This window comes from Nymphaea colorata, chromosome 11 (assembly GCF_008831285.2).
Source record: "Nymphaea colorata isolate Beijing-Zhang1983 chromosome 11, ASM883128v2, whole genome shotgun sequence".
NCBI classification, from domain to species: Eukaryota; Viridiplantae; Streptophyta; class Magnoliopsida; order Nymphaeales; family Nymphaeaceae; genus Nymphaea; species Nymphaea colorata.
In genome coordinates, this window is record NC_045148.1 from 4,248,454 (window position 1) to 4,269,417 (window position 20,964).

General features: G+C 39.8%; 1 protein-coding gene across 1 annotated transcript; it reads right to left on the reverse strand.

The window, feature by feature from the left end:
- Positions 1–2,961: 2,961 nt before the first annotated feature.
- LOC116265054 (uncharacterized) lies at positions 2,962–7,464 on the reverse strand. Its single transcript, XM_031645588.2, has 5 exons — positions 7,350–7,464; positions 7,168–7,263; positions 6,996–7,079; positions 3,770–3,896; positions 2,962–3,229 (listed from the first exon to the last, which is right to left on the reverse strand). Exons 1-5 carry the CDS (start codon positions 7,359–7,361, stop codon positions 3,084–3,086), a joined length of 465 nt encoding a protein of 154 aa, XP_031501448.1. The 5' UTR covers positions 7,362–7,464; the 3' UTR covers positions 2,962–3,083.
- Between the last annotated feature and the right edge of the window lie 13,500 nt (positions 7,465–20,964).

Genomic DNA, 20,964 nt, shown 5'->3' on the forward strand with positions numbered 1-20,964 from the left:
TTTGTGCAAGCCCAAGGCGGAAGGTGGCATTGGTATACGCCTTCTTGAGGATGTGAACGATTCCCTCCTAGCAAGCAGACTTTGCTCTTCTTTTAATAATAACTCTCTCTTTGCTCAATGGTGCAGAGCTACATATCTTAAATCCAATTGTTTGTGGACTGTGCGTAAACCTTGGAGGGGATCTTGGGCTTGGAAAAGATTAGGAAAAGGCTGGAATAAGATAGCAAATTGGGTGAGGTGGAAGATTGGTGATGGTAAATCTATTTTCTTCTGGTCCGATTGGTGGCATGACGAAATTCTGGTGAAGTCAATTAGTGGAGAGAAGTATGGTGTCATAGTTGATCAGTTGAAGCTTTTTGTTGCCGAAGTTAGGAGTTTGGGTGAGGCTAGGCTAGCGCTGCTAAGCAAGGCATTAGCCGTGAGTAGGTGCATTCAATTAGTTAATGAGACTGACAAACTTGTTAGTAATGCTAGAGAACTCAAGGATCTTAGCTCTAGGTCAATTTGGGAAGACATAAGATAGAAGGGTAGTTAGGAAGGCTGGTGAAAGGGTATATGGAACAAACACATCCCAGCAAGAGCAAGTTGGATTACCTACATCGCCAGCCACATGAGACTGACCACTCAACACATATTACAAAGACATGGTTGGCAAACAAATGCCATTTTTGCAAAAGGAAGGAGGAGAACAATGTGCACGTCATGTTCAAGTGTTCAGTTGTGCAAAAGGTTTAAAGACAGGCGATTGCTAGTTTTGACAGGAGTAGGCTCCCGTGGCAGAGTATAGATAAGGAATTTCAGCTTTGGAGTAAGGTGTCTTTCAAGGTTAAATGGCTTAGGAAATGTTGGATGTTGTTTTTCCCTATCGCGTTATGGAAGTTATGGTGGTTTAGGAATGAAGTGGTACATGAAAGAATGACCACAGTTATGACTGAACATATTTTCTCTGCTATTTGGCACTCAACTAAGGAGGCATTTCTAAGTTTGCAGCTGAAGGATGACGAGCGTAAGGCAATGTCCACTTGGTTGCAGACTGGAATCCTTTGCGAGGGCAGACTCTCAAGCTTAAACATGGACACTAATGTGCTGCAAATTGTCACATATAAGAAGGACATTAAAACCATGGTGATGGGCATGTGATGATTGAGAGGTATGGAATCCAGTGAGGCCGTACTTACTGAAGCTCAACCTAGGGAGGATGAAGCTGAATTACAAATGCTTAATGGCTGGCTGCATTCAATGGCGAGAGTCAATGGCAGTTTTGGGATCATATCCAACAATGAAGGATGGAAGCACAGACTTAGAGCGATGCTGGAAGGCAGGAGGAGGCAGGAGGCCGATTAACCAGAAATGGCAACACATGAAGGTGGCCAGCCAATGTCTAAGGGTTCTTAGTCAACTGCCTACTTTAGAGGCTGGAGACCAGATGTGTCAATATGGGGAAAGAGATGGGAGGGATGATTGTGATTAATGTCTTCATAAGCTTTTCTAATATTGTTTCTATTTTAGTCTTTTGCCTTTTTTCAGGAGCTGAAACTTTGGTGGGATTTTTTTGGCCTTTTGGTGGCGGTTTTTGGGGCAGCTGGGTTATGCTTGCCTGGGTTTTTGGTCTTTTCTCTTGATGTGACTGATACTCAGCTTTGTGTAAATTTTTCTTTCGTCTTGTACATATCTTAATTTTTCAGTAATAAAAGGATGGGAGCCTACCTCCCATTAGCGTTTATTGGCAGATACCAAACAAGACTTTGGACACAAAAATTGGGTCAAGATGTAGGGCTGGCTTGAGGGGCAGGTTGGGCATCACACCTCTTTCCTCTAGCAACTGGTGGAGTCCTCAGTCGATAGTAGTGAGGGAAAGTTATGTCATATGTGCCATGTACAGTAAAGGAAGGAAGAACATTTTGGTAATTTATTAAAAAAAATATTCATAATCTTTTTTTTTAAGCATGAATTAAAAGTATTAATTCGTACACCAATATAATATAATGCATATAACCAGGTTCAAATGATGCACATAACTAGGTTCGAATAATATTGTGATCTAAGGGACGAAATCAGGTTGTGCACACCATTCCCCATACCCATTCCATGTATGCAACAAGCCGGTGGAGTCCTCAGTCAATGGTAAATTGGCATTGTTGTTCCCTGAAGAGGGATGAGTTTGTTTCACCTGTAAATGGCTGAGTGTGATGAGATTCCGATTGAGGCAAGTGGCCTTCGGTGTTTTCTGCTCTCCCTGGATGGCGACTATGACCGATCTCTTCCAATTGATTGCCTAAGAATCTCACATTCAATGGCCGAATTTGGGGGCTCCTCAGGGCCTGGTTTCTTTGAATGTTAATACTGGAAGAACCAGAAGTTCGGTTTTCCCCAACCCCAACATCTTCACAATCTTCGATCGTCCTCTTACCACAGAAAATTTCCAAAATCCACAACCATTTCTCGTGCTCAATGTGCATCTTCTACAGTTTTCTATCACGTTCCTCACATGTTGCAGCCATTCTTACCGAGTTGGCCTACACTACAGCTTTACTCGCACAAATGTTCATGCTTTCTTGCATTTGGCTAAAGTTTGTCCCCATTCATTCTTGCATCGCAGACAGTTGAATCTTCGAACGAAGCAATCCGACCTCCAATATTTCTCTACTGGCCCTCAGATCGTCTTCTACAGATTTTGAGTTGTCGATGCAGTGAGGACTTCTTTTTTAACCCACAATGACACCTAAACCAAAATAGGAAGAACTGGAAACGAAGCAAAAAACAGAACCTAACTGATTGCGAAAGGCAAATAAAACACCAATAATTATTAGGGTTTCTTAAAAACTGATCTTGATTGCAAATGAATCTCAATCACCATCCAAACAAAAGAGAACAATAAATAGAATCTAAAAATACAAGAAGCAGATCATGATGCTCCGCTCTTGGGCCAACTTCACATGTAATACTAACACGCTCCTTTGACTTAATCCAGCTTCTTTGTGCTCATCTCCACTCTTTTGAAGTCCAGCGATTGCACCTGATGGAAGGAACTCGCTCCAGTAGTTTAGTCATTAGGATTAAAATGTAAGGTAAGCACATTTCGATCAATCTTCATCACTCAGCCATCCACCACAACCTTTTCTTTCCTGATGCGAACTTCCGCCAGAATGGTCATCACCTTCCGAATCATCGCAACTTTTTCTTTTGTCACCAGCTGCACATGGTTGTTGTCGAGCAGCGTAGTCGTAGTCTGCATGTCATCAAACATTTTTCAAATTCAGAAACTCAAGAAACACAATTTCATTGAGGGCGCCTTCTATACCTCTTTCTATGGATAGGAATGTTAATATATCCCATTTGGATCGGAGTATCTATTTCAAAAACATCGGATATGAAAAAAAGAATTAATATCTGATTAAGAAATCAAATCGGATTCAGATTTAAGCAATGACATCGGATTGAATTCAGATTCAAATATATATAAATACATGATCAGATTCGAATCACATTTATTTTTAAACAAATAGCATATATCTAAGTCTCTTACATTTTGAAAATAGGCCAAATTCGGTTCAAAATTTGAATTTTAGTATGAACGTAAAAGTTGGATTCAAATTGGGAAATTGGATTCCCTACTTTGTTCATGTTCAAATCCAAATATGTGAATATTTGAAAAATGACATACAGTTAAGGGTATATCCAATTCTAATTCAATGTTGACATCCCTACCTCTTTCCTTTCAATTTATTTTCTATTTGAAACGAAATTGTATGAGACAACATTATATTACCCAACGGTTGATAAGTTTGTGTACTAGAACCATGTTGCTCCCTTGATGATGATTCCCCATGTTCAGTTGCGCCCTCCCATGCCACCAACTCATTGCCTTGCGAAGCCGCCACCTCTTTTCCTTTCTCCTGAACAAATTAACATTCTCAGAGCAGAATTCACTGGCTTCTCTGGTCACCCATTGTCTAGAACAAAAGTGACATTCATATACTCTGAAATGTTGACACTTTTAGGGGGTGTGTTTGATGAAAGACAGAATTATGGAGTTCTAGAATCAAAAGTTTTTTTTTTGATGAATTGGGAATTGTCTTATTAAATAAAGCATTTTGAGTCCGGAATTATAGATTCAGTCTTGAATTGAATTTCTGAAATTGTGATTCTAGCCTCGGGGTTTAAACTATCATTACAAAATTTTATAAATTCTCATCTCTTTTTAAAGCACATGTCGTCATCATGGTCTTAATTCATCAATTCTAGAATTTTAATTCCTGCTTTATCAAACACATCATTTCAATTCTTGAATTAAAATTCCAAACCATCAAACGTAAAGGGAAACTAAAACTGGAATTCTTTATTCCAATTCTAATTTGATGTGGAATTTTTTTACTAAAATTTTAAGTCTAGAATCAAAATTTAAGGCCAACAAATGCCCCCCTTAATCTATTCACGTGGGAAAGGAGCCAATTCCAATTGGTATTATGGTCTGTCGGGGAAAAAGTATAGTGCAAGCAAAATGGTGTATGTTGAAGCATCACTGGGCGGGGACCAAATTGGACAGAGAAGTTGCAATTTCATAAAAGAACATGCAGAAAAAGCAAATTAATCCAAAAAAGGAGCACTTAATTGTCAGACTCATAAGTTACAGAAATGATTTATTTATTTTTTTATTGACAAAGTCACTACAAATACTTGATCAATCTATGCTGCAACTAATTCACGACATAAAATGGAAACATGACACAAGAAGTGCAACATGCCAGTGACTGAATTTTTCATTAGGGGGCCAAACCAAAATTTTGAAATTTTAACAGGAACCGAAACATAACTTTTCTAAATTTTTGTATAGAGCTAACTGAAAATTTGGAAAGCCCTGCATAACATTTTTTAAAAATTTCATGTAATTTAAAACAAAAAAAATTTAAGAAGGGGGGTGGGGGTGTGGGGGCTGCCCCCTGGCCAGTGAGACTTTGAGAAATGTCCAGATGAGTGATGCATGAAGTGCAAACAAAGAAGAAGAAAAAGCAAATGCAAGGCAACAATGGAGGGAGTTGTACAAATGCAGTAGTTAGAAGGCAACAATGTAATGAATAGTAAACAGGTGGTTATAATAATTAAGGTTGTATTTGTTTCACTGTGGATTTAAGATCCAAGAATTTAAGGTCAGAACCCCCTTCCCTCCAATCCAACCTTAAACCCATGGTTTTTAACATGTACGTGGATTTACAATCTATGTTACTGAGATCCTCAGTTTGTTTAAGCTAAGAATCACCCAAAACACATCTTTTAATTCGGCCGCTAATTGAAGATATGAGACTATCAAATGCAACCTAGAGAAACAAACAATGGCAGCAAACAGTAAAGAGTATAAAGAAAGAACACAATCATGCAGTGGCGGAGCCAGGATATTTTGGCTAAAGGGCACTAAAGTCACCAGCACATGCCTGATGTGGGTGTTCAATGAAAGTTTGAAGTCATCACAATGTCATTTTTTTTCAATTTTTCAGAGAATTTTGATGGCGCCCACACCAGTCCTCATGTATCTCCTCAACTACAATAGGAGAGCCGAATCTGCATTCACAACATATCGCTAGCTCGTCGACCCTCGTGTGTGTAAAGAATCTAGCTGAGTGGAGCTAACTTGTGAGTCCTCCAGATTGACCCAAGCTATATACTGAAACCAACATGCAATTCAGCTCTGTAAAGGCTTAAGGTCGGGTTGAAGGCTGAAATTTTGTAGCATCCTCTTATGTTTCTTAACAATTTATTTTCATGAACCATGCAAAATGCTTTAAGAAGTGTTTCAAGTAGTACGCATGAGCATGACTATCATAACCAAGAAAAAACGACAATTGAGAAGACACAAGGTCACTTGAGAATGTGCTAATGCTAATGAAGTGCATTTATACATTAAGGTGACTCAAACTCATTAAATGGTTAAAGATATTAGTTATATAACTTACTTGAATCCATTAAGGTCACTCAAACTCGTTAAGTGGACACATTAATTAAAGATATTAGTTATATAACAAGAAAGAAATTCAAAAAGCAAAAAATAGAAACTTTTATTTCACATGAAAAAGAAGCATGAAATCTTTCTCATGGCTCTTAGCTCCCCAACCGTGTATCCAGAATTTGCATGCCGTTGAGAGGTTGTAACTCTTAACAGAGGGAAACCAAAGTTTCGGAGGTAAAACCTGGTTTTACTTTGAAAGAAGGTTTTAGCTTGGATGAGTTGAAAAGTGGGTTGGATGAAAACCCAGTTTCCACAAAATCTGTTGTTTACCAAAGTTTTGGTAGTGTGACCCAAATGTAAAAGCTATTTTCTAAATGCTCCTTAAAAGAATTGGTCTTCACTAAAGCAAGCTTTCTGAAAACTTGGTTTTTGAAGCCCCGTTAAAATTTTCACTAATTAAGAACAACGATGCATAATAACAACTCCCCTCATTCAAAGCCAACTATAAAAAAAAAAGAATCAACAACTTATATCATGTCTTCGAGAAAGTTGGCACAATGGTTGGGGCGAAGTATTGGTAAGTGGCCAGTTCTTATTTGAAATTATTGGGACATTAACTTTTCATGCTGCAAAAAAGGCGGCCACTGATGCACTAGTTGAAGTATACAGGGGTGATACTTCGATGCACCAGAAAGCTGTGCATCTTAAGAGGATGAGAGATTAGGTGGTAACTTCAGCTCTCTTCTTGGGTGGTAAAAAAGAAACTTTTCTCTTGGTCAGCCAAAAAAAAAAAGTGCTCACATAATTAATTAAAACGAGACACCCTAAAAACTACTAAGAAAAAAATCAACTATTACAAAATGATAATGGGTCATATTACTTTGTATGTTACAGTAATGGGCCACAGCGATTTTGTATGTTACAAGCAAAGCACTTGAACGGAAGCCTACCACGACACAAATTTACAAAACAGCTCGTAATCGAAATGCCACATGAGTTCCGTAAGAACAACTATGATAAAAGAAATTTATAAAATGTCAACATCTACCATTACCTTTTGTTGTTCCAAAAGAGTATCAATCAAAATCCTGTAGGAGCCATCTTCGATGAACCGCCATACTATTTTGTCACCATAAACCTTGAGATCGAAATCAAAAGAATCATAAACGCAATGGAATGCAGAAAAAAACAGTAACCCAAAACAATTCGTTCAATGAACTAATTACCTTCTTCAAGGAATCAATTGCGCTCTTAATCTGACTTCTCGAAAAACCCAGCGGCAACATAGCGTCGTAGGCAGCATCGACGCGCTTAAGTCCCACCTGAAACAGTTCGACTAAATGAAACACGAAGTAGAGGATGAAGAGAAGGAAGCAATTGGGTAGTGCTATCTCAGAGAAAAGAAAACCTTCTTGTTCATCACTCCGGGGGGAGAAAAGGCAAGGGTCGTCCCCGATTGAGAACAGTGTTCAACTTTCGAAGATCTGCTCCCACCTGTGCCGTCTGCTTCAGGCTTCTGTCTGGTGTCAGTATAGAAACATGCATCATGTTAAAAACTGTCTGAAAATCAGACATCCCTCTTAAATTTTGCCTCCAAAACCGCATTTAAAGGTATCAAACACGCCCTTACTATTTATGTAACTTTTCTTTTTGTCTTTCGAAAACTTAACTCCAGATTGGTTTTACATAAAGAAAAAGAACTTGGAGTTGATTTTCTAATGCTGTGTGAAGTTTGTTGTTTAAATTGTAATGACCTGTTTCATTCTTATTTTTCAAGTAATAACGAATTTGAATGCCAACATCAATTAGGGTAAGGGCAGTCCAACTTCGGATTTGATATTAACTGTTATTTCAGTTGCGATTTTCTTTTTTCTGCTTTTTAAATTAGAGGTTTCATCTAGATGAAATTACCTTTTGAATCAATTCTTAAATTAATATCCATCTAAGAGTTCACTCAGTTGGCTAAAAACACGCGTCTCGTTTTTGCTTATCAAAGCATATTGACCTACAGCAAGACGGATGCATTCGCTACATATTAAGTTTAGTTTGACTGCTCATAAATCCTAAGTAGCCCTCAGAAATGAGCGATTAATGGGATTAATAATGAGTTTCTTCATCAATGGCCACGCAAGTGATTGCTCCTATCCTACATGCATATAAAGCTTGAGTGTTAAGGGTCAGTTGAACAGAAGGAGTATCTTTTAGGACCTAAGACTTGAAGGTTAACTGTTGGTGCTGAAGCACGGTTCAGGAATCAGGCTTGCAGCTAAAGTGCTTGATAGGGTGGTATTAGGACCTAAGACTTGAAGGTTAACTGTTGGTGCTTAAGCACAGTTCAGGAATCAGGCTTGTAGCTAAAGTGTTTGATAGGGTGGTATTGACTGTTCTAATCATAGTCTGGTTAGGGCTTTGGTTATTCTGTAAGCTAAAGCATGATTTGAGGGTCTGCGAACAAAGTTTTAGTTGTCTGAAGCTAACAGTTCTATACATTATAATCAAAAGAACAGAGCTTGAGTTAGCAAAGACTGGACTCAATTGGGCTAACTTGACTGGTTCTGGATCAATCCGTGATCATCTACGTTTATTAAGGGATTTTCAAAGTTAAATAAAAGAAAAACCATTCATAATGGAGAAGGGCCTGTGTTTTTCTCCACTAGCTTCTTTTATTCTTCTTGTTTCTGTGCATTGAGGGTCCATGCCTCTATAAAGGTATGATGTTTTGTCTTTTGTTTATTTCATGCATGGATGGTATACAAATCATTCTATAATGGCATTGCAGATGGTTTCCTCCTGTATGTTGTCTCTCTTTAGTTTTCCAGTTTGGATAGTACCAAAAGCATGAGGCAACTTGTGTACATGATTTGAATGTGATCAATATTGTGCCTCTGTGTTTTTGAGAGCATGATTCACATGATACTCTTAGTATATAAAAATGTATTTACGTTGTGTACATTTTGTTTTATGTGTGGCATCTATTAACATCTATCTCCAATTGTGGATATACCCTGCATTTATTGGTTGCATATATATGTTGTAAATATGATGCAAGTATGATGTTAGTCTACAACATGCTGAAATAAACCAAGAGTAGACATTGTACTGACAACTTCCCCATGTTCTAATGCTATTTACCCGTTCAGGTGATCATGAATAAAAGGTATGTGACAAAGCTAACATATTGTACAATAATCTGATGGTGCCTAACGAATCTGTGTTGTTTAAGTGACTTTTGTATTTTCTACTTGTTATGAAACATTCGCATGACGGTCTGATTTAAATTGTGGTTTAGCACTGGCAATTTAGAGTTGGTAACAGCACTTAATGGCAGAAGTTCATCGTTTGAAAAGTGATTTCCACATGCTTTAATTAAAATTTAAATTGATACTGTTAATTTAAAAAAAATGCCTAAAAAAATTAGGGTCATTAGTGTTTGGTATCAGAGCAATGGATTGTAATCCAAAGAACTGAGCATGATCATGTTAGGAACAATTTAAGGTTGCTGCTTTGAGATCAGTTTTTGGTTTTATGTGTAGTGATTTTAAGAGAATTGGACCTGGACAAGCCTACTAAACTAAGACTTGGGGGTTTGACTAAGATCAAACTGGATCAACATCATTGGTTCATAAGTTATAATCCAAAGAAGCTGAACTCAGTCAACCTAGGACCAAATTAAGGCATGGTATTTAGAGTCAAACCTAGATAGGGCTACAATCCAAATGGACTAGGTCTGGTGCAGATTGAGTCAGGCTTGCAGTCGCATGGGTTATAATCCAAATGGATTGAGCTTTCTTCTCCAAGAACCAAAATATGACTTAATGGGCTTAGGTGGTGTTACATTACACTTGGCCCAAAAACAAGTCTTGTGGGGTTATATTCCAAATTCCTTATACTAGTGAAGCAAAGGCTTCACTTAGAAGAAAAACAAAACACAAAGAAGAAAACTTACATAGAGGACGTGGCGTGCACCCTTGGAGTGAAAGGAAGGAGAGAAGAAATATAAATATATGGAATGGCAAAAGATGAAAGGAAGTAAAGTGAAAAAGGGAGAAAGGAAATGAGATAAATGGGGAGAAAGAAAGCAAAGAGATAGAGAGCAGAGAAAATGAGATACTCTTGGATGCCTCTCCCCCACGGCTTGAGAGATATTTATTGTAGGGGGAGAGGCCAAAACTAGTGGGCTTTTAACCATTATGCGAACCTACCAAAATCAATAGATTTCAAATTAATGGTTTTAGATTTTTGTTGACATCTCCATTTAAATTATTTTCTAAATTGAAACAATTAAAAAAAGGCGCTTGGCCCACCTTTTTGAAAAAAGTGGGTGGTTTTTTTAGAATATCAGATCCAGGGCAGGAAATATCCAGACATAATAATAGTGAAGGCAGTGCATCATGATTCAAATTGGAATACTCTAGAAGTGAAAGTTATACACAACTAGAGGAGATCTAATCTGGACCAATGACAGCCCAGTGAAAACTTAGAATAATCTGGATTAATGACAATTCAGCCAGAACTTGGAATAATCAAAGAAGAAATTCTGTGAATGGTCTTGGAAAATCAGATCCTAAAATAAAGGAAAAGACCTCTTCAATCGAGCAATTGTAAGTCTCCATCTTCTTCATGGAAATGTCACCAAATGAAGGTTGATGTAGGAGGCTTTCCATCTAAACCACATTAATTTTTTTTCGTTTTTGTGCATCATCTTTTTTTTTAATTTCTATGCAACATGTTCTTTTATGGTATCAAAAGATTTTAATTTACCCTACCCTTATTCTTTTATGACCAGCACAGGGGCTAGCATTTGGTGAAAGTTCTACATCGATGGTTCTAGAACATAATAGCTCTGATGCTGCAAGTACTACCTTTCATTTCTTTCTCAATTTCCAGCTAGCATTTTTTTAAAGGTGAAGTTGACATCAAAAAATTTTCTTTTGTGGAATCACAATTTACCCCATCCTTATTCTTTTATGACCCACATGGTTTTATTGACAAATCTATGCCCTCCAAATTTGTTATTAATAATTAATGGAATATCAAACCCAAACCAATATTGAACAGAAAATGCATCACTTAAGGTGAAATCTTCATTAGTTTTCAAGTTGCTCTATAGTAGCAGCAGTAGCTAACTGAACACTGTCAAAATAAGATAGGTTAAAACATGTCACAATAAAATCGAAAAGCATAGACTTTGACCAACAAGAAGTAGCTTGACTGAAGAGTTTTAACAGTTCCCCTCAAACTTGGCATGATTGAGTGACATAATGCTAACAAATTTTCTAAACTTCAATGGTGGCTAACTCGATGTAAACATGTCAACAACTTGGTCTTCAGCTGTTGCATGCTCAAGAGAAATCGATCCTTCTTCATATGTTCTTCTTGTAAAGAAAAGGCTGCAAATTTTTTAAAACTTGAAGAAGAAAAAAGCATTTCATAGTCCATTGTACTTCCTGCATACCTTATCATTCTTAATATGAGCACTCATAAATTAACTTATTACATAGACAACATGTGTTATATCAGGTCTAGAAATGGTTCAATAAATCAAGCTTCCAACAAGTTTTCTGAAAAATGTAGGATGTTCTAATTTCTTTCCTTTGAGAGATATTAGCTTGACATCTGCTTCCATGGGAGTTTCTGCACTTTTATTGTCATCATGTAGTATAGCTTTGGCCACAAGATCTATTGCGTATTTGTGTTCAGATAGAAACAGTCCCCTTCCTCAGTAAACAACTTTTAGACCCAAGAAATACTTTAAGGAAACAAGTTCTTTCATTTCAAATGTTTGTGCAAGTCTTTTCTCTCCTTCCTTCTTCCGACTCAAGAGGTCGATAAACGGCAAAGACCAAAGGGGCAGATAACTCCCTCAATGACTCCGGCAGGCCTGAAATCTGAAACAGAAAGGGATAGGGCTCGGGAGACAGAAGAGAAGGAGAGAAATGAGAAGGGCTAGGGCAGCTTGGCGGTGAAGACGGGGGCAAAGACGGAGTCTCAAGGTAGCATGGGGGCGGAGAAGGAGGAGAAGAAGAGAAAGACGACGGGGACAGGCGCAGAGATGGAGGAGAAAGGCAGTTCAGAGACGGAGATGGAGGAGGAGAGAAAGACAAGAGGTCGAGGGCTGGGGGTCGGGGGCTCGAGGTTGGGGGCAGGAGGTTCTGTCTGTTCCGAGAGTTAGCCCAGAACAGAGGGGAACATAAATAGAATTTATACTCTTGTCCAATCACTTGTCGTGTCCAGCCTGTCCTGTGTCCAGCGTTTGACGAAAAAATCAACTAAACAGGACATGCTTGTTCTGTTCCACGTATAGATATTTGATGCATGAATATGATGAATTGGCCTATAGATGTTTGAGTGAGTTGTGAGAGCTCTATGCTTAGTATCGGACTAATGTGTAATCCCTATACCTCCCCCTTTTTAATTCATTGTGTATTTGGTTAGGTGGAGGGACTTGGGGACGTTTTGTATTGACTTGCAGGGTTCATTTTAGACGGGGTATATCTCTGGTAGGGATCGTGATCTTGTTCTAGTCCCATTATGGGTGGTCAGTTGCCTAAAGAAGGACAATAAACAATCTGTAAGTCTACCACTGGTACATGATCAGTCGTTATTGTGTGGTTGTTCTCGTTTGCATTACATAAAAATGTTGTATGAATAAATCAATGCCAATTTAATTTCCACCCTCAAGTATTAGCGACTTGTCAACAAGGGAAGCTAAATTATGGTTGCAATCAATGTTCTTGTCATTTATGTGCATAATTAAACATGAGACTATTCATTGTTTCTATTAACCATACATAACAATAAGATAAGTTTGACTTTGAATTGGTTGATAGAAACTGAAATAATCTAAAGGTAACATCACATTGAAATTTTCGCCAAGTTCTCTCCTCAATTTCACTTTCCCATGTGATCGTTAATGGAAGAAATTGTGACGAGCTTCTTCCACTGTCGTGATTATTCAACCAATTGGTTCATGTTGTGATTTCAATTTTATGAATTATGAATTTTGAATGCCATAGAGCCCTGTGGGTTTCACTTAAAATTGTTTTGGCTTCAAAATGAATCTATTTAATAAACTAGTTTTATCATGTGGATACTGGAAAGATGCATTTACTTGGGTTTGAAACTTGGAAAGTGGACTTCATTTGGACAGAGACCATGAACATCAATATGAACATCAATATAGCTTAGATAAAATGTTGAAGGATCGGTTAATTTCAGATGTGGATTTTGAAGTTTAATTTTTCATGGATATAGTTGAAGTCAAGATTTTGAATTACTTAAGCTGATCCATGCCTGGATTTGAAGATCACACAGACCAGATATCGAAGGGGTCCAAGCAAAATGCAATGACACACTTCAATAGCGGAGCTATATGTGGGCTGATATGGACCATTACTCACTAAATTGCCTTATTTACATATTAGAGGAAGATATACTCCATAAACTGCATTAAAAAGGCGACACTGACAAAGCGAGTGGCGGAGCCAGAAAAAATGGTTGGATGGGTACTCATATATATATATATATATATATATATATATATATATACATATATATATATGTATATTTATATAATGATAAATGTCTAAAGATGGTTATTCAAAAATAAAAAAAGTTTAAGAGACTGGTGCAGTAACTGCCTATACCAGCCACCATGTGGCTCCACTACTACACAAAGCACGCACTCGCAAAGCATAGGACCTCACACATTTTCCCCAGAGTGCCAAACTTGTCGTCCTAACTCATGAATGATGGAACCAAGTTTACGATCAATGCCTAAATTAAATTAGGAAGAATGCGAAACCAAGCAAAACAAAATGTAATTGATTGTAAAAAAGAAAAGAAATGTCAAATAATGATTAAAGTTTGATCTCTGATTAAAAACGAGTCTAACACCCTTTATATGGATTAAAAGCGGATCCATGGATCTGAATCCAAACAAAAGAGAATAATAAATAAAATCCAAAATGTGAGAAGTAGATATTGATGCTCTGCTGCTGCATCATTTCCCTTGAATTGACAAAAAGTCGTTCTCGATCAATCAAACTGTTCAACTCCATAGACGTGGTTGTAGGAGGATGGTATTAGATTGTGGTCATCTAGATCAGATTTATGTTTGGATCTATGATTAAATATTTGGGTTGGACTTAAGTTCAAGTTTAGAAGTTGGGATGGATTTAGGCATGAATATGGATATGGTTTAGGATTGAAGATCCTATTCAGGTCTAGGCTTGGGTTTGAGTAAAAATAATATGGTTCGAGTTTGAGATAGGTTTAGGGCAACAAATCTGGTATCGGTCCACATCTGGTTATTGGGAATTAAAAAACAGCTAAAAATGGGAACAAGATTTTGGACCAAAAAAAATGGGTCAAGGTGTGGGGCTGGCTTGAGGGGCGGGCGTCGGGCATCGCGAATAGGCTCTCCTCTCTCTGCTGGCAACCGTTGATGGAGTCCTCAGTCAATGGTAAATTGGCAAGCCGTTCGCTGAAGAGGGACGAGTTTGTTTCACCTGTAAACGGCTGAGTGCGATGAAATTCCGATTGAGGCAACTGGTCTTCGGCGTTGGCTGCTCTCCCTGGATGGCGACTATGACCAATCTCTTGCGATTGATCGCCTAGGAATCTCACACTCAATGACCAAATTTGGGGGCTCCTCGGGACCTGGTTTTCTTGAATGTGAATATTGGAAGAACCAGAAATTCGGTTTCCCCAACCCTAGCATCTTCACAATCTTCAATTGTCCTCTTACCACAGAAAATTTCCAAAGTCCACAACCATTTCTCGTGCTCAATGTGCATCTTCTACAGTTTTTTATCACGTTCCTCGCACGTTGCAGCCATTCCTGCCGAGTTGGCTGACAACTACAGCTTTACTCGCACAAATGTTCATGCTTTCTTGCATTTCGCTAAAGTTTGTTCCCATTCATTCTTGCATCGCAGACAACTGAATCTTTGAATGAAGCAATCCGACCTCCAATCTTTCTCTACTGGCCCTCAGAACTCTTCTTCAGATCGTCTTCTTCAGATTGTGAGTTGTCGATGCAGTGAGGACTTCTCTTTTAACCCACAATAACACTTAAACTTAAACTAGAAAGAATCAGAAATGATGCAAAACAGAGCATAACTGATTGCGAAAGGCAAATGAGACCGAAATAATTACTAGGGTTTCCTAAAAACTGATCTTTTTTTGAGAGTGAGAACACGGCGAAACAAACTTGTGTTCTGGCCTAGGGTTTCATCACGGCAAGGGCCACAGTCTTCCTGGTGGCCATGGCAGGAGCAGAAAACCTTTTGGGTGAGGATGTAGCAGCATTACCAGCGGAGAATCTCAGGAAAGCCCAAGTGGATACGGAATCGCTGAATATAGATGGGCAACGGATCTTGGGGCCATTACAGCAAGAGATGATGGAGATGGAGCCTGAGAAAGATCTGGCCTGCTTGGCTGGTGGCATTTCAATGAATGGGGGACCACCAAGACCTAGCGCAGAAGCTGGACCGTCGTGTGCCCAAATAGTTGACGGCTTACATGAACCCCGATGCAAGGAATCCCAGAGGCAGAAATTTATAATGATGATGAAGACCCTTGTGTGCGTTTTTCTTAAGAGGCGATGCAGCGAATGAGTGCTCCCTACCATTTTACAGCTGTGGCCGGCCTCCTAGAGGGTTTTTCCCAGTCTGGAATGGATTATAGCTATGTGTTTGAAGTCCTATGGAAACAGTGGACAATGGTTAGGAGGCCAAGGTTTTCTGTTATAGGGAATGGTCGCTTCCTAATAAGGGTGGACAGCGAAGAAGAGATCCGCTCAGTGCTGGCCAAAAGGGCATGGAAAGTGGGGGCTCAAACATTGATTGCTAGTCGATGGACCCCAAGGCAGGAGATGAAAATCACTGAGGAGCAAACAGTCTTACTTTGGATTCACCTGCCAGGTTTGCCCGTTAATCTCTGGAACAAATACTCATATCAGTCCATGGCCAAAAGCATCAATGGAGTTTTTGTGGTGTCGGACCAATGCACAACGAAGAGGGAGAAGTTAGCTTTCACGAGAATTCAACTTGAAGTTCCTGTGATATTCCACCCACGACCATCGATCAAATTGGACTTGGGGGAAGGGCGAGTCATTAAACAGGAAATTGTTTACGAATCTCGGATCATCTAATGTATAAGATGCGGTGCTCTCACGCATCTTGCTGCCAACTGTTGACAGAAGGTGGACACTAATAATAGTGTCAACTCTGAGCAGTCTCCTCTGGATAAAGTTACTGTAATGGTAAAACAAAAAGTCCTTATCAAAGGTGGATGGGGGGACAACATCCATTCACAGGCTCGCCGCTCACAAAACATTTCATGCCACGGGCAGGGAACATAAGGAGCTGGTGGCGACCTCTCCCCAAGCCTCTAGCCAGACCAAAGCAATTGATCAGCACAGGACACTACAGAGCGGCAATGCTATGGCTGACCTACTCAAGAAGAAACCTCCTCAAAAGAATCTTGAAGGTCAAGATTCGGAGTCCCACCCCCTCTCGGAACCCAGCCATGGCACCCCAGGTACTTGCCCAATACCTTTGGCCTCTAATCCGTTTCACAAGATCAGTGTTGCCAACGACAAGGAATGCACACATGGTGTAGACTTTCCTCCTGGATTTTCATTCCTAGCAGGGGCTGAAACAAACAAAGGAGTGTGTGTAGGGAGGGAAAATACTAACCAGCCTCCAAATAGGCAGAGCCAGCCTAGGAGGGGGCGAGGGCGACCACCCAACAAATCTAAGAACCCTCTGAAAATAAAAGGTGGAAGGCAACAGAAGCTAGGGTTGGAGTAAAGCCCAACAGTGGAGAAGCAGGATGGATGGACCTTGGTTTGCCAAAAGAAAAGAAAGGCAAAAGTGGGAATTGGAGATGAGACTCCAAATTGGGGAAGGGAGAAAGGAAACGAAGGTCTATTGAATGTGGAAGTAGTGATGAATGAAACAGAGGGTCCCCAAGAGGGGACAGGCATGTAATGGAAGGGCTGTAGGGGCAGCGGCTCAGAGAGACATCATCTCCCTGCTTAATGATGTGAAGCCTGAGTTGGTTTTCTCCTTGACACCCTTGTTAAGGAGACCATCATTAGAAGTATTGCTCTGCGTACAGGTTTTGAGGGTGTTGCCTCTAACCAACAACAAGCTGAAGGGATAGCCAGGATCGCCTGTTTCTGGCGTATGGGCAGATTATCTGCAGTTCAGTGCCAAGCCTCTCAATGGTGGATTGAGTTAGCATTCAATATTGGAGACTACAATAGCTCGGTGAAGGTATTTGGTGTTTATCTTCCCAACAATCCTACACTTAGAAGTAATTGCTATTGTCTTTTAAAGGAGGAAATTAACAAGAATTTGTGTCCTATTATCGTTATGGGAGATTGCAATGTGATGAGATCCCAAGGCGACAAAAATGGTAGGGCTCTGAATCCTCAATCTTGTAGACTCTTCAATGAATTCATCTATGATAGTAATTTGCAAGAAATAAAGTGCTCACCGAATGCCTTCACGTGGTCTAATCGAAGACAAGGAGATGAATGCATTCTTTGCAAAATTGATTGGTGCTTATTTCCGTGAACATAGAGCTCGCCCCTCATCAGACCACAAGGCTATGGTTATGGAGTTGAGAGATCAAAGATCTCAAGAGAGAAGAAAACGAAGATTTAGATTTTTTAAGACATGGCTCAACGATAGTAGGGGGAAAGAGATTACCAATGAAGCTTGGGCCACAACCCATTATGGATGTTCCATGCTGAGAGTCTTGGGTAAGCTGACAGAAGTCAAGAAGAGGCTTAGTAGATGGAACAAAGAGGAATTTGGCAGGATAGATGAGAAGGTGAAGTCTTTGTATGCTCAACTCGAGTGGGCCCAAGTAGCTATCGATCAAGGCAATCTGTCTGCCACAGTGAAAGAATATGCCATCCGCAAAGAGCTTAACCGTGTCCTGCTCTTGGAAGAAATCATGTGGAGAAATAAGTCTAAGGTGTGATGGCTCAAAGAAGGTGATAGCAACACACAATATTTCCAAGCAGTTGTAAGCAACCATATTAAGAAGAACAAGATTGAAATATTAGAAGTAAATGGGCACAAGCATGAAACCATGGAGGAGATGATGGAGGCAGAAAGCTCTTTCTTTGATGCTTTCATGAATGAAGATGGTGCGACTGGGGATATTATGGAGGGTATTGCTGATGGTAAGATGGTTTCAGAAGATGAGAATGATACACTTCTTAGTCCAATCACCATTGAGGAAGTCAAACAGGCAGTCTTTGGTTTAGATGAGGACAGCGTTGCAGGTCCTGATGGCTTTGCGAATGATTTTTATCAAACTATGTGGCCTACCATCCAGCACCACATCCACCTAGCTATTAGTAATTTTTTCAATTGTGGGAAGTTAATCAAAAACATCAATCGCACCAACTTAATGCTCATTCCCAAGTTTTGCGGGCCCACTCGAATTGACGATTTCTAGTTTATTCCCTTTGTAACAGCCTCTGCAAAATCATTTCCAAAGTGATGGTTAATCGTATGCAGATTACCTTGAGCTGCATTACTTGCCTCAACCAAGGAACTTTTCTTAAGGGGAGAATAATTCATGATCAGGTGGCTTTGGTAAATGATTTGGTGGACGTGGACTTTCTTCACAAACGAAAGAGTGAAGCGATTATCCTCAAGATGGATCTCTCAAAAGCCTATGACCGAGTTTCATGGAAATTTCTCAAAAATAGCATGCTAATGCTTGGTTTTCACCCCACATGGGTGACTCGTATCATGACATGTGTGTCAATGGTGACCTTCTCCATCCTTCTTAATGGGGAAGAAGGTAGAATCTTTGAGTGCAGGAAGGGACTCCGACAGGGAGATCCTCTCTCCCCCTACCTATTCATTATAGTCATGGAGCTGTTTGGCCACGGCTTTCAAAAACGAATTAATAGGGGAATCATCAAGCTTCCCAAAATGCCATATTCTTTGCCTAACATCCACTCTCTCCTTTTTGAGATGACATTTTGTTTTTCTGTAGAGCTACTCCCAGATCTCTATACGAAATTGCCTCTTTCCTTGGCCAGTTGGAGAGGTACGCAGACCTAAAGATCAATGGGAGGAAATAATCCATTTTTATGTTTGGAGTCAGTGATAGTAAAGCCATCGTCCTGTCCTCTATCTTGGAATGGAAAACTGATAAGCTTCCCTCGAAGTATCTTGGTCTGCCTCTCTTTGTTGGCAAAATGAAGGAGGATGATTATGCTGATCGTATTGGTAGACTTGAAAGGAAAATGGCAGCGGGGCAAACTAATGTTCTCTCCTTTGCAGGGCGTTTATGCCTAGTCAAACATAACCTTGAAACTTCAGGGGTCTACTGGATGCAAGGGTTTAGATTGCCAAAAAAAACTCTGATCATTAACGAAAGGAAAATGATGCACTTCCTTTGGGCTCACAATAGCTCCTCCAGGAACATCCATCTAGTTGCTTGGAAAAATTTGTGTAAGCCCAAGGAGGAGGGTGGTGTAGGTCTCCGAGCCCTTGTGGAGTGGAACGCAGCACTCATGGCTACTAGATGCTGCAAAATTCTAGAGGGCCATTCCTTGTTAGCTTTGTGGCTTCGAATGCAGTATCTCAAAAATATAAGGAGCTTTTGGTATGCTAAGAAGCCATGGAAAAGTTCTTGGGCATGGATCAGTCTTGGCTGGGGATGGATGCTGATAGAAAATCTTGTTTTTTGGAAAGCTGGCAATGGAAAAAAAATCATATTTTGGGTGGATGATTGGAGTCATGGTATCCTTTTACATAGAGTTCAAGGAGAACTTCATGAGCAGGTCAAGCACGACTATCACCTCTCTCTGATGGCAGCCATTAACTACTATAGAATTGATGAGAATTCCTTCTTCTTCTTGCTGAGACTTGGAAGAAGCTGGTTTGGGATGCAAATGTCCCGGCGCCCACCAACTGGTTTGTTTACCTAGCCTCCAAACATCGGCTCCTGACTATTGACCGTTTGAAGCATATGGGTCTGCCCTTAGTCAATAGATGCTTCCTTTGTAAATCTGAGGAAGAGAGTAATCACCATATCTTATTTTCCTGCCGAGTGGCCAAAAATGTGTGGAGCTGGATAGTGAGTAAATTCAATCGAAGGAGATCTCCTTGGAGAAACATTAATGAGGAGCTCAAATATTGGTACAAAGTAAAGTTTCCACATAGATGGACCAGTAAGTAATGCATGTAATGTTTCATATTGTAGTATGGCAACTCTGGTGGACTCGCAATCAAGCTGCCCATGATAATTGGCAGCACCCATCCATTCATAGAATTACAAATAAGATTTGGAAGATTGGACAGAGGGTGGCTGAGGTGATCTTTTCGTAGGAGGAAGACTGGCAATTGATTCAACTATGTTGGTCCACTGGTATTTTCTGTAGTAAAAGAGAAGAAATACATAAGGACGAAGACACTCTTCAAGTTGTTCATAGTAGAATTAACCTTAGTTTAATGGTGGCTGCAGTCTGGTGGGACAGGGATGTTGAAGCTTACAAGTCGGTAATTAGAATGGCTCATAGTGGGGGGATACTACTGAAATGCACCTGCTGGAGTTTTGGTTAGGTAAGATGATGAACAACTCAGGACGCCTCACGATCATATCCTCTAACAACGGTTGGAAACGAAGAATACGAACCATGATTGAAGGACGCAGAACCATTCCAGCAAGATGAATCATTTTCAGAAAGTGTTATGAAAGAACCAGTGTAGATGATCACTTTCCATCAGTCAATGCAGGTCAGCAACTCTTGATTTATGGTCAGCAAGATGGACGCGACGATGGAGGGAAGATATTACATTTTTTGTTTGCCTACTAGCAGATGGGCAGTAATGTATCTTCTCGCTTAATCCTAGGCTCTTTGCTCAATGGTCTTTGTCTTGCGTTCAGAGGGGTGAGGGTTTTTGCTCCTTGTGTTTTTTCCTGTTGATGCTTTGCATCCCCTGTTTTTTCTTGTAAATATAATTTCTTGGCAATAAAGG

Coding starts and splice junctions, on each gene's coding strand:
- LOC116265054 (XM_031645588.2), bottom strand. Junction 7,080..7,167: donor CAATTGATTCCTTGAAGAAG/GTAATTAGTTCA, acceptor TTCGATCTCAAG/GTTTATGGTGACAAAATAGT. Junction 3,897..6,995: donor CTCTTTTGGAACAACAAAAG/GTAATGGTAGAT, acceptor TAATTTGTTCAG/GAGAAAGGAAAAGAGGTGGC.